Here is a 25,727-nt window from a genome sequence, read left to right on the forward strand (position 1 = left end):
TACAACAACATATCAAAGAAAATTACACAGATGCACTCCAGGAATTATACATTTATTAAAGGAGTATTACACCTTTATTTATTGGGTTAATTGACTTTTTGAAGGCTCTCTCATTTATTTTAGATAACAGTACATGCAGAATACTTAATAACCTGCCTTGTGATGCAGCCTTTGCAGCCTATCTTCATGGGCTTGCAGGTTCATAGCCCGGTCACCTGCAGCTGTGAAGTAAATGCAGTGATACTGAGACAAACCTATCTATAGTATAGACAAGCATAGCAATTCTTAACTACTTAATACAATGGATACTTACTCAGTACTGGGGCATTAGGCATCGCACGGGATTCCTTGATCCACTGGTCCAGTTCATCCCCCCTACATCGATTCAGGTCAGAATTATGGTGCCTGACCTGCTCACCAGTCCGAGGAACACCAGTGGCACTGGTGACATCATGGGCAAGATGGTTCCAGGCCTCCGTTTTATATTGGGTACCCTGGTATTGGCCCCACAGGAGTCTTTTCTCGTGTTTGTGGACAAGGAGCCAAACCATAATTTTGGTCTCCTGGATGCCCCAGCGTTGCGCTCTAAATCGAGTGCCTTCACCAACACCAGCCATGCTGACTGCAGAAGGAAGCTACAACCAGTGATAGCAAGTATTCCCACCTGTGGAGCTTAAATATGCCTCATTTCCCGCACTTATTTGTGATTGGCCAGTTTTGGAAAAACTCAGCTGTAGGCATGCCTGCTTAGCTGATGTTGGCAATGTTTAAAATTCCTTTGATAGATATGTGTCTGTTGAAAGTGCATGTTTGTGAAATGCTGTCATGGCTTAGTGGTTAACTACTGTGACTATAGTGCACAGTATCCTGATTTCGAGCCCTGTCACTGCTTTTTACTTTTCTGCTGGGCAGACCTGACTGGTTAAGGAACAGTAAAGCAGGTGTGAGAGTGTTTACCCGACTTTGCTCAACTTTGCCCGACTTTGCTTGACTTTGCCCAATGTTGCTCGACGTTGCCCGACTTTGTGCTGGTTAGCGCACTGCACAGCTACACGCAAATATGGTGCAGTTGCGCTGGTTAGTGCGGTGCACAGCTACTCGCAATTGTATTTAAATATGCTCAATAATGGTAAAATGTGCTTAGCAGTGTTTTATATTGCTTAACATAGGGTACTCATGCCTCAGAATGCATAACCATTTCACCTTCATATATATATATATATATATATATATATATATATATATATATATATATAAAAATTTGTTCAGTACTACATTTAACATTTCAATGCTTTTTACAAAACTTATACATAAAAAAATCTCAGGAAATATTTTTGTATACAGATTTCCCACAGAAAATGGAACGTGCAGTAGTGGGACTCGAACGAGGAATGCCTCCTCTTTGTGCGAAGGCTCTAACCACTACGCTATCACTATGTTGCTTAATGTGCATATATTTTTCTTATTATCCTCTTCTGGTGTCTAAGCTGCTAACTGTAGCTAAGCAATGGGCAAACCCGCGCAAACCCGCGCAAACCCACGCAACTACAGGCAGCTATATCGGAAGAAAAAATAATTAATTCTTTTTATTTTTAATTTTGTAAATTGTTTAACATATGGGGGAGTGTAGTGTTACATTGTACACATGTGAGCGGACTCGCTCATGTAACTAGAAATTGCGGCATTTCTTCATTGCAGGGGCGTGGATTTTGGGACTGCTTGGCAGTCCGACACGCCCCCTACACTTGTCCATGTGATGTGATATATTAAAGATTTACCCACTGTTGGTGTGGTTTAATCAGGAGGATGAAGCCTAAGTGATTAAATGAAGCCAACCGTGGGTAAATCTTCAATATACCACAACCACAGAGTCGGTTATTGCTATTATACAATGACACTATTTAAGAAAAAAATACTTACTTTTCTTAACTAATGTCTTTGTATAACGGCGCATTACTGTTCTTCTGCCGGTGGTGGTTGTCAGAAAAATATGTATTAATGTGTGTATGCTTAATGCTAATTAGAAGCTAAATAAGTTAACACGTTTTTCATTCTATTTTAGATGAACTGTTTTATATAAATTGAGTTTCATATGAGACTGAAAAGATGCTTTTTGAAACTGCAGTGTGCTTTCTGAAACTTGCAAGATGCCCTCTGACCTAGTAATTGCCAGCACAGCAATATTCATGCTTATGCCTTTTGGAAATGTACTTGAGAAGCAGGTGCTTATCTGCTAGGTCAGGAGAGAATGAATGAACAATGCTATATCCTGTAAATGTAATGATTTTAAACAATCAGCTCTGTTCGAAGTATGGGAACATGTGCAGCTGCAGGAGCTTAGAGATAGTGTAGATAAAGGATTGTTAGAGAAATTAACTGCTTGCTTTGTGCTTGAGTTAGCCATAGTACCTTGAATGGTAACATTGCATGTATCTAACCGGTGGTAGCCAAGGCCACGTTATTTTCCTTAGAAAATTTTTCACAAAAATTGATAAATCAGCAGAATTTTATGAAAGCAATTATTAGTAAATGATGATGACAAGACTTGTGATTCATTACGTCAGCTTGGTAGGCGATGTCTTATTAGAAAGTGTATAAAAATGTAAGTATTTCCTGTTTCTAGTTAGACAAACTCTGTATTAGCACGTTTTTGTCTCCTTGCTGCAAAATTAAAGTGCCTTAACCTGAACCTACCGTGTTTTAATCATTTTTAAAGTATATTTTTTCCTTTGACAGTGGTATACTGCTTCCTTGTGTTGATGTACTGCGCATACGTATGGGACTTGCGTTCCCATGCATACCCAGTACATCCATGCTTTGAAACGGTAGCAATCGAGAAAAGAAAGTCTCCATTGTTCTGTTTTTTTTTTTTATTGTTGTTTTGTTTTTTTAAGTTTTGGACACCGTATACCAATGGAAAAAAGTTTAGGTGACTAGACATTTTTCCGTTGGTATATTGTGGGATTTACAACGGGCACTCTGGCCAGTCAGCATGCACGTTTTGGAATATTAATGGGGGGGGGGTCATTGTATAATTTCTTTTTTAATACCTTTATTAAATTATCTCTTAAGACATAGACAACCATACATTAAGAGAAAAGAAAACAAATCATATTAACATTTTTCCATTTACATACATCCCACATATTTTCTTTATTTGTAATTATCATCACTCCAACAATACATGAATTGATGAATTTATGCATTCCCTTAAACCTTGCTCATCCTCCTCCTGAACATTATTCTGCATGTATTGTTCCCACAATTTCTATTTATTTCTATGCAATTTGCTTTTTCCCTTTTCTAAAGATCCATTTCCCAGTTATTTTATCTATTTTATAATATTCAACACTTCAAATACAATTGGTTTAGACTCTGATTTCCATTTTCTAGTAATTGCTTTTTGGCAGGTAACAGAATTAAACTTAACAAGGCCTGACTATGCCCAGACAATTCAGATCTTGTGTCCCAGCTCAAAAGAATAATTTCTTTAGTTACAGCTATTTGCTCAACCAATAGGTCTGACAGATTACTCTGTAGGGATTTTTTTGTACAGTGGCATATTTATGAACAGTCCTTGTACTGTAATCTTTCTTCATTTTTTTCTGTTGCCTGAATATTTGGTTTCCACAATGCAAAAAGTCCAAAAGCTTTTTTGAGGCCCCAGGTCAAACAAAAATAGGTGGATGTAAATGGTATTAAGATACATGCCTACAGAACACTGTATGGTACGAAGCCAGAGATAATGCCATGCTAAGGGGAACAGTCAAAATGTAATGTATGTTATTTCTTTCTCTTCTCTCTTGTTCATCTGCAATTAGAGTGTTGTTATTGTGGCATAAGAATGCGTGGCTTGTCTTTTTGAAAACAGATTCATAGACAAATACTAGGCTAGCTGCCCTTGTGGGCCATTTTAAGCCTAACCAGTTTCCCTTGTGGTGTTTGAATTAGCATATCCCATTTGATGTTAGACTGGCCTTACCCATCTCATGCTCCACAATATAAAAGGACTTTCTTACAATAAAGGACACATGTAGGTTGAAAGCTAGGTCAGTGTTCACCTAAGTTCCCAAACCTCTAACAAATGAGTGAACTCTTAGGGGCATATTGTCACTGTGGTAGTTCTCTGTGATTGATGCCCTCTCAAAGGCTACGATAATGCATTTTTTTGGTATTAAGTTTCTGTTCATAATTTTTGCATCAATTTATTTGGGACAAACTTTCCTGCAGGATTGCTAAATCATTTCAGGATACAATGACTGATCTTAGCTTGCAGTCATCTGCAAACTTAATCAGCCATCTCATTGGTATTGGTTTTATTTGGAGAAGTAGATGACAAACAGGTAGGGTCCCAGCATCAAACCATTAGTATAAAATATTCAAATATATACATATATATATAAATATAGTATATTTTATAAATATAAAAGAACAGGGAATGTATTTCAGATCTCCAGACTTGCTGTCTCCTCTTTTGAATGTAATAAAAAAGAAGTAAAAAGTCCAGGAAACTGTATTTTGAGATGTAATTGCTAATGTACTTCATGACTTGCATATCATTAAGCTGAACCAGGGTGGAGTCCTAGGACAGGAAATAGACTTGGATATGTATTGGCAATCTTTCTATCCATCCATCCATGCACAACCACTTTTCCCATTTTTTTTCACATGGGGTTGGGCTGTCTCTTCAGCAGTGACAATCACCTAGAGCCAAGGTTCACACAACTGGGTGGGTAGCCCTGCTGCTGCTGTTCTTTCATACCAGACATCTGCACAACCACTTTTCCCATTTTTTTTTCACACGGGGTTGGGGTGTCTCTTCAGCAGTGACAATCACCTAGAGCCAAGGTTCACACCACCAGGTGAGTAGCCCTGCCTCGGTTGTTCTTTCATACCAGACATTTGCACACACATTCACACCTATGGCAATTTAGGGCGTTCAATCCACCTATTGCATATCTTTGTAATGTGGGAGGAAACCAGAACTCGCAATGGAAACCACGTGGACACAGGGAGGACATGCAGACTCCGCAGAGAAGGCACCCCAGCCAAGAATCGAACCAAAGAACCTTTTGCTATGAGATGAGAACGCCATCCACTGTGCAACTCTGCTGCCCTGACAATCTTTACTGTTGCTATATGACTAGAATAAGTGATCTGGCTGCTTGTTTTCTCTGAGACAGTAACATAAATATGAGGTCGTGTGATGAACTCTGGCAGCTGTGGAAAATGAGTGTATATAAGGAGAAATTATAAACTTTATCTTGACTTATTATCCGTGTGGTGTGGTGTATTCTTCCGGGAAAGGTAAAAATTGTTTATTAATGTATGATAGCTACGGATAATGCATACACACATATACAATCTGTACAGTATAGAATCTTAAGACTTTCTATTGTGAAAAATAAGAAACTATGTTATTTGTTAATCTTCTACGAATTAAAAAGTGCTATCTTTTTTAGTGATTGGACATGTAGATATATGCTTCTAACAACGTAGTTTATAAGGAGGTGGGTACATTACAAATAATAATGTAGCGGCTTGCCTATAGCTCCAAGCAGATAAAGTAATACAACACGACAATACTCGATTGTATACAATTAGATCGTGTGTACCTATGCACAACATGTGATTACTAACGAGTAGACCATAAAGCAAAGATACTGCGTACTGCGCCTTTAAATTTTCTCCCGCCAGGAACAAAAAGTTTAGGGTTGAAGGTTACCGGAAGTGTTTGGCGCTTAGACTAGTTTTTTTTTTTTTTGTTACTATAAAGGGCGCCAAGTATAGTCTAGCCCTTTCATTTTCCTGGGGGTGTAGAGAGTGGTTGTGGAGGCTTTTGAGGTTCAGATTAGCTTTAAAAAAATAAAGGTGCTTGTCCTATTGCTTTGTTTTCTACTCTCTGTTTTTCAGTGGCGATGAAACCTACCGAAACTAATAAAGATTGCACTGCTACAAGTGACAAGGAAAAGTAAGACGTTTTGTAATGATACACTCCTTGGGTAGCTTGCCTTGTGGTAGTGTGCCTTTTTAAATGTGTGCTGTCAGGTGAGCTTGTTACAAGCGGAACACTGTTCTACTAACGTAGATTGCACAACCGTGTTAACACTGGTATCTATATTGTGTTGTCACCGGTAGATGTCTAATGTAACTTGTGGATGATATATTATGTTCTGTAAGGTGAACTGATGGATGAGGTGATGGTTTCCCATTTGATATGTTTGGGTAATTTAAATATCTTTTCGTACTTTTCTGTTTAGTATTTAGGAACTACAGAAATTAAGGTTCAAGATTATTCACATTAGTTTTCTCGTTAGCTGTGGTGTGCCGCCAGAAATAACTGGGGCAATATATTGCAACTTAATTTGGGGTTGATAGCAAAAGCGAATAAGCACTTTCTATAAACATCAAAATAAGCCCTTATTGCCTCCCACTTCGCTCTTCTGCTTTGATCTCCCCCTCCCCCGGCGCTTCTTATGACATGTTAGTAAAAGGATATTGTATCTGAGGAAAATTTTAAACCATGCTTAACAGTAAAAATCATATTTGTTAAACTAATGTAGCCACCTGCAGTATGTAATGCGGTCCGTAATTTGCCTGTTATTGTTCAGTATGCAGGAACAACCGAAGGTAGAGTCCGGTGCTGCTACGTCCACGTCAGTTGATGAGAGGTGAGTGAGCTTGCTTTTCGTTTTAACTTAAACGAATTATGCATGGTTTTTATGAAGCTTTTTGTATGGTGCTTGTATTTCCTTTTAATGAAGTTGGGAAGGTGTGGGAATTGGGGTTGGGGCTTCTCTGGCTTAAAGTTGCATTTAAACAATTGTATGGATGACTCCGGTTTCTACGCTACTCTAGTGAAAGCCTTCAACGGGGCATGAGATTTTTCGGCTTGTTTTGTGGGTGGAATCATTGCCATGTTTATAGCTGATCCTCCATATGAAATTAAAGTTACTCCAGTGCTCTTCTGCAGAAGCTGTTTAAAGCTCCAGTATGTTCAACTGCAAAGATTATGGCTTCATTAAATGCTTTAAAGACCTATTAAGATGCAATCTGTCTGTAGGCTGGAGCATTGATCTGGATACACTATCGTGATATAAACTTAACTAGTTATCACACAAGTTATTGTGATGGGTATGTTGACTAGGTCATGATTTAGTTACCTCTGATTTCCTATCCTCTGGTCCTGGTTCAGGAAGGGCTGGGCTTATGGATGGTAAGCCAATTTCTGAACGTTCCCAATTAAATGTATACCTGTTACTCTAATATGACTGGTCATAAGCAGAATATGACTATTTTAATCTATTTGCTGTGATTCATGAGAACAGAGCACAGGGTAGTGTTTGTTTCAGATCTTGCTTGAGCATTAGTTTAGTGACTGGTCAGGAAGTAATTAAGACTGAAACCTTGTACCACTGAAAGCAGCAGACAAATGGTACATATGTAGAATAGAGCTGCAGTGGGCAAGTTGAATACTTGCATACCCCAATTTGTGTACTAACTGCAGAATTTGTCCAAGATTGGTACAGCTCTCCCTGCCATGGCAATCTGTTAGCAGTGCTCTAAACCCTACAGAACAGATGGCACTGGCAATATCTGGTCTTTCCAATGATCATACTTACCACATAGTTTTCTGGGCCTCTTACATCTCCAAGGAGCCATTGCCACAAGTTTCCTGGCAATCTCATGGGGCTGTCTGGCCTATGGGAGGCCCAAATGAGTCCTACGACCTTTGACATAGAATTTTGTTTACTGGGACAGGCCACTCTGGCACAAAGGAGGAATGTAAAACTGCATTTTAACATTTACCCCATCCCTAGCATGTCTGTCCAGCTGACCCTAATGCCATGGTGGGAAATGTTCACCCCACCAATGCTCAGTAGCTTATCCATGCAGCTATAACTGCCTAAACTGACATAGACCCCCTTAACCTTAATTTGCTGCTAATGATATTCAGGGATTATCACCAGAGATCAGTTATGTACCTCTTACCATGAACTCCACTAGCTCCTATTGGACACTGGCAAATGTTACCCAAGTGTAGCAATGGCTGGTGTGTTCCCAAAGTGGCTGCCTGGTGTAATACTGAAATCAATTTATGCCATTGCATGCTTGATACCCATATTGCATCATAACCATTAATTCCATATCTGGGGAGAACTGGCTTGGCTTGAAATCCACTACTGAAGTTTCAGAATGAAATGACCTGCCAACCAAATGTACTTCCTGCTGAAATGGAAAGGCAAGTTATATTTGCACCTGACATGCTTTTTAAGCACTGATTTCCACTTTCCCAATCTTGTTAGCCTGTGATGCTTCTGTTGCATGCGAGTAGTCTGACCTAGAATGCACCATATCTGTCTAATCAAGATAGTTTAATAGGCTCTTGAGACTACCCTTACCTGTTGCTGTGTAGCAGCCTGCTTGACAATGAGCCATTTAATATACCCCCTGTAGCTGTGGTACTCCCAACATGACTGGGTAACCACCCTCACCCACTGATCTTTCCCTGTGGTTTAGATTTGGACATGTAAACCAGAGTGTCATCCCCTTCAGTTGAAATGCTTGCTGCTGGAGGAGCCTGCAAATGTCCTGTGCCCATTGACTGAAAAATCCTCCCAACAATGTCTCCCTTCAAAGCTTATAGCCTGGAATTGGGTTTGGATTTAGTGATATCTAGTCAGTAAACTGAACACTAAATGTTTCAGTTGGCCCTTTAACAATTGTATATGCAATTCTTGCTCTGATTTCCCCTCAGCCTTGATACCTGGCCTCCTTCCCTCCAAGGCTCTGCTGATGTCCTGACTACAGGCCTCCACTTCCCAGGCCCTGCTGTGAACCACCTGCAGGCTGTAAATGTCTGAAGTGATGCCACTGCCTGGCTTAACTCTTGGGCTGTTCTGTGAAACTGCACTTACAGGGTTCAGGATAAAAGCCCTACTAAATTCCTGACTACCCCTTCCTCATGCCTGCTCACAGGCCCTGACAAGTGACTACTAGTCCTCCCCAGGTCTGAATTGCAATTAATGCAAAAATGTCCTACAAAAAAACTGCCAAATGCAGTCTTATGCTGACTTTAGATTTTCTAGCCCTCGGTTATCTCCCCCAGCCAAGCTGGTTGTATCTTTCTAGCTGTAGAGCTGAAATAATTTTTGAAGCCAAAACTGTTTGCCTCTAATCACTGCTTGTACTGTACCTACTGCTGAAATTGATGCCTACCAGGAGTTCCCTTCTATATCTTAAGATAAAGGGAATGCCTACATTCAAAACACCCATGCTGAAGAGAAGCTGTCAAGGTTGAAGTTGGGACAGGCTTCCTTTTCTCTGCCTTCAGTCCCAGGACTGCTTTACCTGCCCACACCTCTTGTCCTACCTATTCCTCCACCTCCCCTCCCTTCTCAAAGCAGTCTGTGCTGACCTGCCTTGGACAAATTGAGTTTGCTGCCACCTGGCTAGCCAGCAGTTATTCTGACAAGGTGCTGAATGATCAGAAGCTTGGTATCTGAGCAAGGGTATAGGAAAAGTACTACATTGGTCCTAATTGTGAACTTTCCTAAGCAATTCATTGGCCATAACAGTTTAGTGGGAGTTTCAGAGGTCAGAGGTGCTAAAAGTTGTATCAAAATTCAGCATAAAACTAAATGCATGTCAGTGACACCCCCCTTAATGAATAAAATGGTGCTTCCTGCAGGGGGAATCTAGTAGCTTTTAAATTTTTTTTCTTTAGAATTGAAATTTTGTTTGCAAAAATTGTATGCAAAAATCCAGGAACTCTGAAGGTCAAAGGCTGGTGAAAAACCAACTCTGTAAATTCAGCTTGCATGTGAATTGAGTTTTACTGTCTTCATGGTACAAAACAGAAGTTAATGTTAAATGTTTTATCTTTATCCTCATCTGATTCAGAAGTTGTTTGCAACCTTGTTTTGACAATCTGCTCACCTTAGTTTCCCTCTTGAATAAAACTTTGATCTGTATCCACCCAAATTGCTATTTGGATTACCCAAATTGAAACTAAATGGGCCCATGTTGGCATTTACTTCCACTGACTCAAGATCACCCATACTGCCTTTCGCATTGCAGAAGCAACTGTTCATCTCTACTGGGAATAACCTCTGAGAATTTGAGGGGTTTTATTGGCTATTAGATCTATAGTTCCTTGCATAAGGCTGACCTCTAGATCCAGCCGAGCTGTCTACCCTAAAAGATGTAAAATTGTGAATGCCAACACAGGCCCACTTTAGTTTTAGCAATTGGTGTGGGGGCCAGATCAAAGGGAACTGAAGTTGGGCAGGTCAGGTCAATCAAAAATGAGGGCACAAACCACTTAAGAATCTTCAATAGGACAAGCAGTAAAACTTTTAGCATTTAACTTGTCTAATGTGTTAACTGAGTAAATGTTTTGAAGTTTGGGTTCAATTTTGTTCCCAAGAGCTGAATACAGAAACTGCTATTTACTTTAGACATACATACGTAAGCTGAATTTGTACAGTTGTGATTTTTCATCAGCCTTTGACCTTCGGGGTTGTTGGATTTTCCTAAATTTTATTCTTGGTTTTCACATTTCTTGGCTGTTCTCAAACTTATCCGATGGCCGAGGTGGTAGTGATCCATGGCTGACATTCAAGTCTTTGTCTACTGCCTCCTAATGTGAAGGGTGAGAATTGTCAGGTAGTTCAGATTACCAGGTGACTAATGGAATATAGTACTAATTCCTCAGCACTGCTAAGGGTAGTTACTGACAGTGAAAATGGATATTTACAATATCTGCTCAGTTTTGGACAATAGATTTGACCCTTTCAATAACATTACAGAACCACTAGGGCTAAAGTGGAAGAATAACATAATGCGAAGTTTAGTGGAATGCTAAAGAAATAAGTCTCTACCAACCGGTACTTCGAGCATTGTATCGAACTATCCCTTGTACCAAAGGGTTGAGATTTTCAGTCCAAATTACATAGATTCCAGCAACCCTTTTAATGAACTTACTGATTTTTTTCAATGAAGGGATACAATTGTTACTAATTTGAAAACCATTCTAAAAAGATGGAAATGTTGAAGGGTGAAATTGACAGCTGATGGGGAAGTCTTTTTCTTGTCTAAAGAAGTTAAGTTTAAGGAGGACTGAACAGGTTTAAGTGATGTGGAGCAGCATGAGAATGATGAGATTATGAGAACAAAACTCATCCTTTATTCCAGAAAAACAGTACAGCTGGTTTAATAGTGGGAATTACAATGGTACATCTTTTAGGGTTAACAGTTCAGCTGGATCTAGAGGTCTACCTTATGCAAGGAACTATTGGATCTAATGGCCAGTCGAACTTCAGCTTCTCAGCCGATGTTGTTTCTGAGACTGTTGCTTCCACAACATGAAAGGCAGTATGGGTAATCTTGAGTCAGAAGTAAATGCCAACACAGGCCCATTTAGTTCCAATTTGGGTAATCCAGATCAAAAGTCTGTATCCAAGAGAACCGAAGGTGGGCAGGTTGGTAAATCAAAACAAGGGTGCAAAAACTTCAGAATCCTCAGACTTTCAGTAAGAAACCTGAAACATTTAACATCGACTTGTCTAATGTTTTTAACTGAGTAAACTGTGTAGTCTTATCTTGCTGTAATTCTTGCTGGATGGGGTTGGAGTAGATATTTGGCTCCAACTCTGCCTATACTAAAGCTAGAGCTTTTTACTCGCTTGAGGCCAGCTCCTATCCCATGGTGCCTCACAGCAATTCCCCCATATCTCATTTGCCACGAAATCTTCAAGGTTGTCTTACTGGCTCATTGGCTAAAACAATTTTTTACTTGGTCTTCTACCATCTTCTGTCAGACATAGTAATTTCTTCTGTATTGTTTCTGTTGAAAGCTTCAACCCCTATTCCCCCTTAGGACTGTATGGCCTGTTTAAATTAGAGGGCTGTAGTGCCTGTTTCCTCCCTGTGTGACAGTTAAATCTTATACTTTTTATTTTCAGTCTTTAGCTATGTCTAAAGTGTAAAGGGTCTCCCTTCAGGCTTCAAAAAATGTGACTGGTGTGCACAAGTCTGAAAGCCACACCAGTTGGATATATTGTTGGATATATTGTCTCGGCAAAGCCTATTTATAGGAACCTTGCACCTTCTGTCACTCTTAGTACAAGAGTGTTAAACGAAAGGGTAAGAGCTTATTGACAGGGGTCTTATGACCAGTTCCTGGGACAGCTGGAACTTGGTCAGGCAGCTCAAATCTTCAAAGAAAATCTGCCCTAACTTGAGCTGACCAAAAAGTCTAAAGTGTCGGAACCAAGGAGTTCCAGTTCAGACTGGTACCAAAGGTTTTGCCTGACATTGAGATTCTCCTATTTTGGAGAGGAGGTCTTGGTTTCCACCAGATCCTCCAGGACCCTATCAGATGACAGGATTAAACATGTTTCCTTGGAGCCAATTACTCTAGCCTCAATGGCTCAGTTTGGAGCCAAAGGTTCTGGGAGCTGATGCTCGTGTCAACCTGAGGGGGACACCCTCCCTCAGTCTTGGCTCTACTCAGCTCTGCTGCCTAGGAGCTGTTCCCTCTTGCTAGGAGTTGACCATCTGCATCCTCAGCAGATGTCTTTGGAGTGGGGGGAAAGGCCTTCAAAACTAGAGAAGGCTTTATCCTCTGCCAAAGCCATTCCTTTGGAACCTGTCCCAGCAGCAGGCAGCAACCTCTTTCTCCCCCAGAGTAGGGAACCAGATGCCCAAGTATCCCTTGTTGGAGGTGCCCCCTCTTCAGACACCTCCCTAGATGCTCCTGCTGGAGCACTCCCTCAGAGGTTATGTAAAAGGAAACGTGTAGACTCCTGAGTCACATCTGACTCTCTCCAGAGGAATCTGAAGGGTCCCCTAGATCTCCCTGATGTCTCCTCAGATATCCTACAAATCCTTGATGTCTCCTCAGATATCCTACAAATCCTTGGAGGGTTGATTGGAACACCTCTAACCCTACTGAGGATAAATCTGTATCTTGAGGCCTTTGGCTCCTGACCTTCCACCTCTTGGGTGACACCACCTTACTTTTGGGGGTCATTTTGCAGAAGGCATGGAACTCTACAGATTTAGTGGAAGCAGTCCTGAGGAGGCCAAACAAATTTGACAGCACCTGAGGAAGTCTTTCCTTAGTAAGGGTTCCAGTTGATGCTGTGGTGGTAGCAGCCACCAAGAAGGAATTATCTGATGTCTTCTAATATCCTAGTCCAGGATGATGGGGAAGTGTACTTTTCTTCAGCAGCATTTACATTAAGATCACTGAATTATCTGCAGAGGTATCAAAGTTGGGAGATGCCTTCCAGGGTTCAGTAGCTCTGGCTTCCATGGACAAGGTTTCCACACAGCTCTCCACTTGCTTTCATAGCCAACTCCTCCATGAGGCTGATCTCCTATGTGGCAGATGGAGCAAGCAGGACAGCTGCAGAAGGAATAGCCCTCAGACATTCATGGATGCAGCTCTAATTTTACAGAATCCTTCAAGTCTTCACTAATGTTACCTTTGATTCATCTTTTTGGACCCCAAGTGAGACTTGGGTGCAAGCAGGAAGGAAAAATCTTATCTGCATAGTCCATTTTTCTCCTGTCCAGACCCTATCCCAAGGGTAATACAGGAGGGAAAATGGTTCCACAAATCTCAAACCTTTTCCTCTGGCACAAGGTCAACCCTCCCCAGGGGCAGAGGGGGAGGGTATAATGGAAGAATCTACCTTTGTGGCAGAGGTCTGCATATCAGGGAGGCAGAAGCTTTCTCTAATCTGCCCTTCAAGGGGTTGCCCAACTGTCTCTGGAGGCAGTCTGGTCATATATTGCTGTACCCAAGCACCTTGCAACTCTTTATCATTGGGTACACAGTAATATCCAGAGGTTACTGGATTCCCTTTATTTCTGAACCCCCAACAAACCAGTCTTCCAGATGTGCCACCCATCCAACTAGACCGTGCAGCATTAGAGGTCATCTCATTGCTACAAGTAAAGTCCCTGCAGAGCAAGTAGAATGTAACTTGCACTAGATTCCTTTTAGTTCCAAAAAGACAGGACTAGAGATCAATTCTAGATCTCAGCAGAATCTAGCATGTAAGAAGTTCCGAATGGTCACTGCAGTCTAAATTTCCTTTATCAGGGAAGGCAACTGGATGTTTTGCATCTCCAGGATGCATACTACCACATCAAAATGGGACAGGCACTTCAGGAGACTTGCACTTCCAGCTGGGAGCTAGCCATTTTCAGTTCAGAACACTGCCGTTTGGCCTCACTACAGCCCCAGAGTTACCAAATGCATAGCAGTGGTAATGTCTTGTCTGAGACATCTATGTTTTCAGAAACACCTGGAATCCTTGACTGGCTCCTCACTATCACCATGCATCAACTCCTAAGAATCAGGGATAAGACTGTGCCAGCCTAGGCATCCCTGTCAAATTGCAAAAGTCAATCTCATCTCACTTGCAGCATATTGTATATCTAGGCTCAAATACACAACCGCCATGTCAGTAAAGCTAACTCTGGGAAAGAGTGGAATCTAATCAGATCCTTATTAAACAGTCCAGGCCAGAGTAAGTCCTAGGGGCTATGGCTTCCATCTTGTAAGTTCCTCTTGCTCATCTACATACAAGGATTCTCCAATGGATGCTGTTTGCTTATCTCACCAGATATTAAACTCATGCAGAAGGGATCTGACATGGTGGTTACACAAACTTGTCATAGGTCATCCACTCTTTCCAAGAGAAAGCAGTTTTGACCACATACCCTTTCCCAGATGCCCCCCACACCATCTGGAAAGATGGTCCAAGGTACTTGGCAAAACCAAGAACCACTTGCACATCAATGTTCTGGAGATGAGAGCAGCACTGTATGCATTGTAAGCACTTCAGCTTGATTGTGATTCAGTCAGGCAACATGTCTGTGGTACACAAGGGGGAGCTGGTACATAAACAAGGGGAGCAAAGTCTTACCTGCTTTACTGGGAGGCCTTGAGTTTGGAAATGGCAATGGATACTTGACACTTCCTGATAGCAATGCATATCTTGTAATAGTGGACAAACTCTGCCAAGCAATCTGCCTCACGAGTGGCCCTTGAATCCAATGGTTGCAAAAGCCTTCACAAATGGGGCAGCCTTGCTGTGATCCATTTGCCACTCACCTGAACACCAAATGCAGCAGGTGTTTTGCCCTAATTCCCCATACATGGATGTCACCCAGGGATGCTCTAGTTCAGTTGGCCCCTGGGACTTCTCTATGCCTTTCTTCCTTTTCCAGTAATACAGAAAGCAAGGTAGTTCCTTGATCCTCATTGCTGCTTACTGGCCTCTACAGGTTTGGTTTCTTTTCCTGTGGCCCTACCTTTTGGAGGAGCCATGTATCTCCAGATCTGATTCATAGCAGGTGTTACCTTATCTCCAATGGTTAAACCTTCCACTCTAATTTCATCCCTTAAACCTTCCACTCTAATTTCATCCCTTAAACCTTCCACTCAAAACTATTCTAGCAAATGGGGAAAACATTTTCTCTTTCGGCTACAAACCTGGGCTTAGATCCATATACAGCTCCTTTAGGATCCATTTTATCCTTCCTATCAATTTTTCATGAAGGAGCAGCAGCTGCTACAGTTGAGTTCAATTGGCTGCAATTTCCATATAGATTTCATGGGAAATCCAGTCATGCAACACATTCTAACTCCATCTTAAAAGGAGTTCTTAACATTTAGAACCCTGGGACTTTATTTTTTTTTTTTAGTCCTTTGTCTGCACCCTTTGAACCATCCTCGTTGTCAGACTTAATTCATGGAAAACCCTGTTCTTGGTAGCTATAACATCAGCTAGTCTTAATTTCAAGCCGTAACTATTCAATCTCTTTCACAAGGATAGTCTCTTAGGACAAACCTTTCCTTTCTCCCCAAGGTATGCTCGGAACACAACCTGAATACTACAATTGAGCTACCTGTGTTTTTTCCAAACCACTGTATAGACTTCACCAGCTAGATGTCCACAGGATACTTGTAGTCTATATACACAGGGCCAAAGAGTTCAGGCAATCTGATTCTGACAAAAGGCTTGCCTGTTTCAAAATTACTTTCCAAAATGGCTTTTGGACTGCACATCCTTTGCTTATCAACAAGCTGGTAGACTATTGCCATTTAAAAGCTAAAGATCACTCTACTAGGGCTGTAGCTACTTCATGTGCCTTTAGATCTAGGCTCCCAGTTGATACTAGCAGCAACTTGGGCAAGAGTTTTGTCATTGATTACAAATTGGATTTGGCCTCATGGGACTTGGCATCCTTTGGGTTCACTGTGCTAAAGTCTAAGCCACCCAAGATAAAGGTGATGGGGACGCTGACCCATCCAGCAAGATGGCAAGATGGGACTACATGTACTTAACATTCCATGTTTGTAGTCCATCTTGCCTATATTTGTCCCTCCCTCCAACCCCCTTTCTGCTTCTTGGGGATCTAGTGGACCTTTTTTTTTTGGGGGGGCTGCCTGACTCTGCTCTCTTCCACCTGGAATGGATTGTTTCTAATCCCTTCTGTATTTTACAACTTATTACCTGATGGGTGTTTATTACTTTCTTGCAAACTAGATCTGGGGAATGTTTGAGCCAAATAGCTCAAACCCATCCAGGAAGAATAAGTGAGATGGACTACAAACATGGAAAGTTAAGTACACAACTTTAAAGTTTGGCTTCAGTTTTGTTCCCATAAAGAGCTGAATACAGAAACTGCTAGTTACGACAATACACAAGCAAGCTGAATTTATACTGTTGTGGTTTTTCACTAGCCTTTATTGACCTTAGAGTTCCTGGATTAGTTTTTTTCTTGGTTTTCATGTTTCTTGTATGCATTAACTTCCTGATCTTTAAGTGTTAACTGGAGTACAGCAGTTCCACTTTATGTGGCTTAGCTCTCAAACAGTAAATTCATTCTTTGATGGTACCTCTCCCATAAACAATACTATTGGCCCAGTGAGAAGGGATTTCACAAGCTACCACAACTTTAAATCATTAATGCTGTTTCCTTTCTCATTTAATCCACCTAAAGCAGTGCCCCAATATTTATATCCCACCAACCACAGAACTGACCTGAAAGTCAGTTCTGAAATTGCACCCAAGATGTCCAAACTGTATTGCACTCCAAAAGTCTTTGGGTCTATGAAGTTGACCCCCCTGAGGCTGTCTTAGTGCTGTCTACAAATGGAGAAAATCCAGTTCCAGTATCAATCTAGTTGAGTCTGAAAGCCTGGACCTAACTTTAGTCAATGTTGCAGTACAGCCAGATACCATTGTTGAAACCAAATGGTTAACTCTTCAGCAGTGAATTCTTTACAAATCCTTAACCTGCTTCACTTCATATCTAAACACATTTCAAGAAGATGCTTAACATCTCGACACCTAGTTGCACTTGTCTGATTCACCATACTGAAGGCAGCAATAGACTTCAGGTTTTGTGCCTCCATTCTCTGTGCATTTGACTTTGCCAGGCACTGGCAGATCAGAGTTATAGGTGTTGTGAATGTGGATAAAGGTAGTCTACTACAGTAACTCAGACCTGTCCAAAGCATTGGGTCAACCATAAACTATTCTGCTTTGGAGCTTAATCCTCTTTCCCACATATTTGAGTATAGTTTTAATCCTTTAGTCACTAAGGTTGAATGAGAGCTGATCTGTGGAATCCCAGCTTCTTAAGGGTGCACTCAAACTACCAGTACTTCTGATCTTTGGAGTCTTTCTTAGACTATGAAGTGGTTTACTCTGAAGGTAGGGTAAGTTTTGATGTCTGAACACTTTCATGTGAATAAAAATTGCTTGTTTAGGTTTGTATGCTGTCCATCCCATGATTAACGAATGCTGTATTATATTGCACCTATAGGTCTAGAAGTTAAGTAAGACTAAACGCTGATCATAATCTTTCACTGCATGTTGTACCTGTACCACTCAAGAAACTGGGGATGGAAGATTGAGTTAACCTGACTTCTGACTTTTTTTTTCAGTGACAGTCTTGCTGAGGCCAACAAGCTGGTATGCTCTGGCAACAAGCATATGGTGCTGGGAGATTATCCGTCTGCTGTCAATGTATTCCAGGAGGCTTGCCAGTTGCTGTAAGTTAAACTTGAGACTGGTGTATAGGGAACTTTTCAGTATTGCAGTTTGGATGTGCTAATGGGCATGTATTTTGGGATGTGGGTGGCACCAATATTCCTTGTGGTTTTAAAGTTATAATGTAAAGCTTGAATCTTCAGCATATATCTGGGAGTGCTGGCCTCTCCATTTACCTTTAAGAGGGTAGGGGCAGCAAATTTTAATATTTTGAAGGCCTTTGCTATAGCAAAGGGCAAGGAAGAGTGTGGGTATTTTATCAGACTTGAAACAAAGTTCCCTTGTGATCAGAGTTGGCGGTTCTGGATATCTGTCAGAGGCCTAGTCTCAGTACACTTCATTGAAAGATGATTTGGAGTCTGCTGCCACCATATTGCAGACCTGCAGTGAACATGCAGGAAGCTTGATTCTGGTAAGATTAGCTGTCAAATTAAAGGTGCATCTCCATGGAGATCTCCATATTCAGAAAGTGAAGCTAGACTCATGGAAGTCTTGGTCCACTAGATTTGAATTTGGGGTGTTAAGCTAATGGCCCAAAGGCTAATATGAGAACCTGGACAAATGGTAAGCATGGAGACTCCATTTTGGTAATGGTCATTCAGATTAAAATGGCAACAGCAGTGCATATTGAATATCTGCATTTGGCTTTAGCTAGTATTGATGTAGCTGTAGTGGGGAGGGTGTAATTTGGGAGAATCTGGACTAAAGATGCTGGGCCATGGTAGTGCAAACTATTTGGATGACTTGAAGGAATAAAACTTTATGTCCATAGGCTTGGTTACCAGTTAAAGCTAAAGTGGAGATGCTGGGCCATGGTAGTGCAAACTATTTGGATGACTTGAAGGAATAAAACTTTATGTCCATAGGCTTGGTTACCAGTTAAAGCTAAAGTGGAGCTGACTATCTGCCTTTCCTCGAGGGAATAAGTGCTGAGGGGGCTATGTTCTTGTGGGTGCTACTTCGCCAAATCCCTGGTATATCAGATTTTCATGGGTGTCTTTCTTAAAAGGGTTAGGGCCAGGTTGTGACTCCAGCATTTTCTACATTGTAGAGATTGATGCATAGTTTCCTCATTTCAGGGCAAGTTGCAGTAATCTAAGACTTCTGTATAGCTTCATTTGGGTGTTGGAACTCAGAATGAAACTCTTATGTTCATGCAGGTTTTAGTAATGCCATAAGCCTTGCTGCCCTGCTCCCAGGTTTGGTAAGCCAGCATCTTTCCTTGGCCCCAATCCATTAAAGCTGGTACTTGCCCTTTATGCCAGAGACTAGAGTATTGCCAACTGCCAGTTTAGCTGGTTAAATCAACTAAGACTTTGTAGCATTGAAGCTTTAAATGTAGTGCCTGATTATCATGAGGCTTTATACAATCTAAAAACCTAGCAGCACTAACCTGATCTTTATTTAAATGCTGTCTGGCAGCTGGTTGCTGTCTAAATTAGTGTGACCAGAACTGATCTTCACATAGTATGTTTGCTAGAACAGACAAAATAGATTAACCATCTGCATTAAGGTATTTTATCTGGGCATAATTTAACTAGCTGCACAGTGGATTTTAAAGCTATTTGGTGCTTAAGGACATAATGCGGTAGCACTGCTGGGTATTTACCAGAGATTCCACACCACCAAGTGAGGGGTTGACAGCTGTTCCAAAGCTGGACTGCAAACTTAAATCTTGGTATATTGTAGAGCTAAATTCTGGTAGGAAACTTGGACCATTTTGAGTGACTGCTTCCAATCACTTTAGGAGTTATTGCAGCACACCTATTACTTTATGCATGTTCAGGAGTTTGCTTTGGTGAGTGGGGAAACTACTAATGCTGGTAGTCTCTTGTCCCAGTTTAAAGTGGATAAGATTAGAATGACTTCTGAAGCTAAACTTTTTTTTTTTTCCTTTAGAGGCACCAAGTATGGCGAGACTTCAGACAAGTGTGCTGAAGCATACTTTCTGTATGGGAAGGCTCTTCTGGAACTTGCAAGGTATGTACATATTCATATTGAATGCACGTTTAAATGTCAAGGCAGGCTCCAATCACTGCCCTGATTGCCCAGCATTTGATATGTCAGAGCAGCAGAAAGCCAGCTTGACTGATTTGACTTCACTTCCTTTTTTAGGGTAGATGTCAACTGTTTGGTACATCTGTTAACACTATTTGAGGGGGGGCTCACATGGTGGATTAGTGAGTGCACAACAGTCATTGTGGAAATGTGGGTCATAATGTCTGCATATGTTGACCCACAATGCTCTTGGGTCTATTGTACCCACTCCTGGTGTTGCCTCTAATCATGATTTGCATGTACACAGTGGGCATACCTATTGCAGGCATCTTGTGCAGTTGAAGTTGGTGGCTGTGTACTTTAGCTCTCCACTGCCTGTACAGTTGGAGCATCCACACTGTTGTGTGGACCTGCTTTGCCCACCTTCACAATGTGAACTGTATACTTTAATGTTGTCTATAGTATCCCATACTACTTGTATTCCATTTTTAGGATGGAAAATGGTGTTTTGGGTAATGCCCTTGAAGGTGTAGATATGGAAGATGAAGCAGATTCGTCAACTCCTGCTGAAAATGCCCAGGCTGAAAGCACAGATGACTTGGATGGTATGTGTTCATAACTCCCTTTCTCCTTTTAGCTGTGCTGTCTCCTACCTGATTGGGGTGGGGATGTTGCAATGCTGCATATCAACTTTGCATGTAGTGTGTTGCTTTAGAATGCTATTGAGTACCACCTGCTGTAATAGTTTGAAGCATGAATAGTCAGTTTCATAGCATGGGGTTAATGGGATTGGTGCTGGTAAATAGATATATAGTACATATGAAAATCCTTTGTCATTATTGAGGGTTATTGGGTTATTTTTATAGCCTGTAGAAACTGAAGGTGGGTGGTATGGGCAAGGGAAGCTTTTAATCAGAGCACTGGTATTCAGACAATGAAGAATCTTAATGCTTAATGTTCCTTACAACTATGTAGACGAAAAAATAGAAGAGCTGAGGGAGCAGGTTTATGATGCCATGTGTGAGAGAGAGTCTGGAAATGGCCTGCCAGTGGAAGGGAAGACCTCAGAGGCTGTAGAAAATGGAGATGTGGCTATGGAAGTATCCAAGGCAGATGACCATGCTGAAGCAGGAAGGCTTGCAACTGGCTCATCAGTGGAAGAGAAGACTTTAGATGTAGAATCTGCTACAGATGTTTCTGGCCAGGCTGTGGCTTCTGACCATTCCAAAGCTGTGGATTTGGAGGAAAAAGCTTCTGACCAAGCTCCAGCTTTAGAGGGAAAGTCTGAGGAAGCCATGACTGAAGATGAGAAGGTTTCAGCTACAAAGTCTGAAGATGCAGAGGGTAAATCTGAGGTTTCATCTTCAGTGCCTGAAGACCAGGAAATGAAAGAGGAAATTGTGTCTCTACCTCCTACAGGTGTAGAAACAGCCACTGACAAAGTTGAAGTAGCTGAGAAGGAAATGGACTCTGAACACACCAAAGCAGAGGTGCAGAAAGCATCTGATGCTGCAGATGGAGAAAAAACACATTCTGATCAGCTTATGGATGACACACAGGTTGAAGCTGTTGAAGCAAAAACACATTCTGGTCAGCTTATTGATGAGACAAAGGTTGAAACAAAGCTATCAAAGCCTGAGGTGCTTGATGGTCAGGTTGCAGCTGAGGAGGCAAAGGAGAGTGGCCCTGAACCAATGGATGGCAAAACAAAAACTACAGGGGGCCAACCTGAAACTGAAAAAGTTGATGGCGGAAAAGGTGAAGAAAATGGAGAGCCAATGGAACAGGGAGAAGGTAAATAAGGGCATAACAGTGGGGAAAGGGGTTTTCCACAAAATGTGGCCTTCCATTTAAATTGCCTGATTTGTACTTGGTGTACTATAACTTTGCCTATAGTGCATAATTTGCTTATTTGAAGGGTGGTTGGTCAGGAAGTCTCTTGTATAAAGCACACTGTTTCAGCTTGTAAAACTGCCAAACTGCATCAGGCAGGTTTAGCCTGCTTCCCTTCATTTCAAAATTAAATGGGATGTGCAGCAAAATAAATGGATGGTCACAAACTTGCACAGATGGCTGATTTTCTTTCATGGTGGTTTTATGTAGTCTTTGGCACCAGGGTTGAGTGCAGTCATTCCATTCATATGGAATTTGATTGCATAGCATTAGCCATTGTTTTGAAGTGAGACTAACCTTTCCAGTCTGCTGCTAATCTGGTTTTGTCTTCTAGATGATGAAGATGAAGAGGGTGCTGAGGAGGGAGCTGCTGAGGAGGGAGCTGCAGAAGACAAGGTAAGTGAGGTAGTGGTGAAAATGTTTGAACTGAGCAAGGGCTTTATTTGTGGGTTAAGCTACAAATGGCAGGCTCTTCTAGTCTTCTAGTATGTGATTTCTGACTGGTTCTTGGAAGGCTGAACTATTCTGTAAGTGGGGGTAATGTGTAGAAACTTGAACAAAACAGGTTCATGCAACTAACCTGACTGCAGGATGAGGTAGTGCATTGCCACAAGTAACATTCTGGATGGGTCTTTGCATCAATGTAGACAATCCTCTATCATAGGAGTATTCCAGCTAGGAATAGTCTTTGTGCAATGCCCTTAACTTAATTTCTGGTGAAGACTTGTTGCATGGGCTGTAGTTGACCTGCACAGTGTGGGATTGGATTGAGGTATAATGCCAATTTAAGCAGGCTGAGGTTTAGTCATGTGACTACTGCGTTGTAGAATATATATTCCAGGTTTGCTTGGGAGCAGTTGCTACTGTATAGGGCAAATGAGTGGATGGATGTGAGTTTAGTCCACCCTTCCTACTTCCTGATTTTACTGCAGAGTTGGACATGCTTGGCAATTAAAGATGGTTTCTAATGAGCTGACAAGCTCTGCTACTCTGTGCAGCACAGTGGGTTATAGAGGATGTAGCTAGATTAGGAATGCAGGTTTTCTGCATGGTTAAATCTTGAATGTAGTTTTGGAAAAAGTGACGCACTAATTGGCTCCAGTATCAACTATAGAATTCACGTGTTCAGCCTCAAGTCTGGTATTTTTAAGGTTAGGGTAGTAGGTCATGATATTGGATAGCAGCTGCTTTTGTTTTAATTCCATTGTGAAGCCACTTGACCCATTGGTCTTTTTGGGTTATGACTGTTTTCACATGTGGAGGCAGCTTTACTGTTTACTGCATTTAGTTGTCTCACATGGAAGCTGTCCCACTTTGGGACTTCCATTGTACCAAATGTAATTGGGCTTTTAGAATTTAGACTTATGACAAATGTGAAACTGGTTCACTCCTGGATGCAGTTTGGCTAACACTGGTCCTTAACTCTAGAATACCCTGTTTGCAATCCTGGCATTTAACCTTGAGTAATGTGCTTCCTGCATTTGCATCACATGCAGTATTCCAGAACTGAGCAAACCTGTTAGTGAAGTATGCAACTCAATACAGTTTTGTGTGAATATTTATTAAATGGTTAGTATTAATGCTGTCCTTGAAACTGAAGTGAAGCTATGAACTTCAGAATGAGTTCAACTGTCCCTTTGAGGCAAGTGTATAGCTTGCATTACTCTTGCCCTCCCAGTAAAGGTGTGCAAGGACTCCAAACGTATGTTTTTTGAAGATGAATACCTCTACTTGGTGATAGGGGTGTTACTAACTTTCGTTCTAATTAGCAGTGGCTTCCTGGGTGTTACTAACTTTCATTGTTCAGTGGCTTCTTGAACCCTCTGCTTAATCATGCAGCCAAGGCTTACTTGGCACTATATTCTGTCCCAAGCAATTATGACAGGCTAGTTGTCAAAAGTAGCTTTCATGAAATGTACCAGTAACCTGGTAAGTTGGTCCTGATTGTACGTCAGTTGAAACCACCTATTTAAAGATTTTGAAAATTAATCTTGGGAGCCATTTGGCACTGTGGGTAGCTGCTGGCTCACTCACAGAATGCATACTGTCAAATATGGGGATTCCATCTCTACCAGTGGTGTACCACAAGGATCTGTGCCTGGTCCTCTACTGTTGAGTACACTCCCTCACCAGATATCTGCAGCAGCTAGACCACAACTCATTAAAAACTAGAACTTAAAACTAGGAACTTAAAATATTTCCTACATGGAAAGACAGTCTGGTCACTGTATTCTGTATTATGCCTGGCCTACAGATCATTCTCTGGCCCTGCCCTAATGGAAATGTTGCACATCTGCAAATCCAGTGGGACAGATCTTACTCCAGAGATCTCAAACCTAGCCTGTGACATGCTGGAGAGATGGATATGATTGCCACTCTGGAATAAACTAATTCATGTGAAGCAGAGCATGCACAACCTAGACAAATGGATGTGAGACTGTATTCACCCTGGGAGTGGCACCCATGCCCCTCATGGACGGGGACAGCTGGTGCTTTTAATTCAGTTAAAGAATACTGGCCTAACATGGCTAGGCATGTAAAGGCCCTAGGGCCAACATTAGCCTAGTAACATCTCTCCTTTAACCACCACAGTAGTCCAGAAATCCTTCTACATAGTACACAATCACAAGGGTTCTCCTAGAAAAGTCATTGTTCCTTAGACCCATTAGAGTACAATGCCCTGTTTGGTATGCATCTCAAGACAAAGGCCACAAATGCCTCTGAAGATTACTGGCCTCAGATGACCTATGCAGACAGTCTTCACTCCAGCTCTACTAAGGTCACATTACCTACTTGAGGCAATCTCTGCCTAACATTGTCAAACCCAGAGCTGTTGGACATGCTACACTTAATCCCAATCTCTCCCTAACATTGTCAAACCCAGAGCTGTTGGACATGCTACACTTAATCCCAATCTCTCCAAACAGTCCAGGGACCTAAACCTTGTCACCACAATAAACCTGCTGGAGGGATATTAATGCCCCAGAGACTTCCCATACTCTACTACCCATTCATGTCAAGCAAAGATGCTCATTGCCAGTTTTTAAACCTTGACTGTAGGGGAAATTCACCCCAGGATCACTTCTGCAGCACTGCTTGACAGGGGTACAGGAAGCTGGGGCATGCCTTTTCCTTACAATCTGGGAAAGTTTCTATAAAGTAACTAGGGCATGTTTACTAGCAATGTAAAACCAAACTGCATTTCTGGATCTTAATGTTCATGTAAAGGAATGTTCTCCTGAAAGCTACTGGCAGAGTAGGTGCATGAGGTTGGAGGTTGATCCCCACTAAATGGTACTTAATCTTTAAGTGAAGATGCTTTCTGCAAAAGTATTGGAAGTATAGCTTGTAATGTACTAGTTTTGCCTTCAGTTGTATTCATTTGCACTTTCTTTCCTAGGAAAATGAAGAGGAAGTTGGAAACCTTCAGCTGGCTTGGGAGATGTTGGATCTAGCTCAAGTAATTTATAAAAGGTAGGTGACTGGTTCATTACAGGCTGTATACATTTTGCAACCAAGTGTTTAGGGCTACTCTCACTGAAGAGCTAGAAAGGCTACACCTGGAGTAGCCTTAAATTAGTGCTCTGCTTTTGTCAATTTGACTCCTTTTAAATAGGGGAAGCTTGCAGTGCAGAACTCTATAGCGTTCTTTGAAAATGCTATTGTGGGTACAGTAGCTTTGCAGCCGACTCATCTTGCTTACTAAACACCAAATTATAGCTTTCAACATGGCCCATATTACAGAAACTTCAA

The 25,727-nt window shown here is 41.5% G+C and overlaps 1 protein-coding gene across 7 annotated transcripts in view; it reads left to right on the forward strand.

The window, feature by feature from the left end:
* The first annotated feature begins 5,760 nt into the window (after nucleotides 1-5,760).
* The window catches only part of LOC122813547 (nuclear autoantigenic sperm protein), a 69,381-nt gene continuing 49,414 nt past the window's right edge, over nucleotides 5,761-25,727 (forward strand). For 3 of the 7 annotated variants that reach the window (XM_044085926.1, XM_044085928.1, XM_044085927.1), the window contains exons 1-8: nucleotides 5,761-5,971; nucleotides 6,612-6,671; nucleotides 17,978-18,085; nucleotides 19,983-20,063; nucleotides 20,574-20,686; nucleotides 21,057-21,875; nucleotides 22,309-22,370; nucleotides 25,375-25,448. In XM_044085926.1, coding sequence (XP_043941861.1) covers nucleotides 5,919-5,971; nucleotides 6,612-6,671; nucleotides 17,978-18,085; nucleotides 19,983-20,063; nucleotides 20,574-20,686; nucleotides 21,057-21,875; nucleotides 22,309-22,370; nucleotides 25,375-25,448 — 1,370 coding nt within the window. In that variant the 5' untranslated portion in view covers nucleotides 5,761-5,918. The remainder of the gene's footprint in view (nucleotides 5,972-6,611; nucleotides 6,672-17,977; nucleotides 18,086-19,982; nucleotides 20,064-20,573; nucleotides 20,687-21,056; nucleotides 21,876-22,308; nucleotides 22,371-25,374; nucleotides 25,449-25,727) is intronic. The other 4 variants (XM_044085922.1, XM_044085924.1, XM_044085923.1 and 1 more) reach the window with 3 other exon arrangements.

The sequence above is a fragment of the Protopterus annectens genome, chromosome 10.part0, assembly GCF_019279795.1.
Source record: "Protopterus annectens isolate FY-2018-M chromosome 10.part0, PAN1.0, whole genome shotgun sequence".
Taxonomy (NCBI): domain Eukaryota; kingdom Metazoa; phylum Chordata; order Ceratodontiformes; family Protopteridae; genus Protopterus; species Protopterus annectens.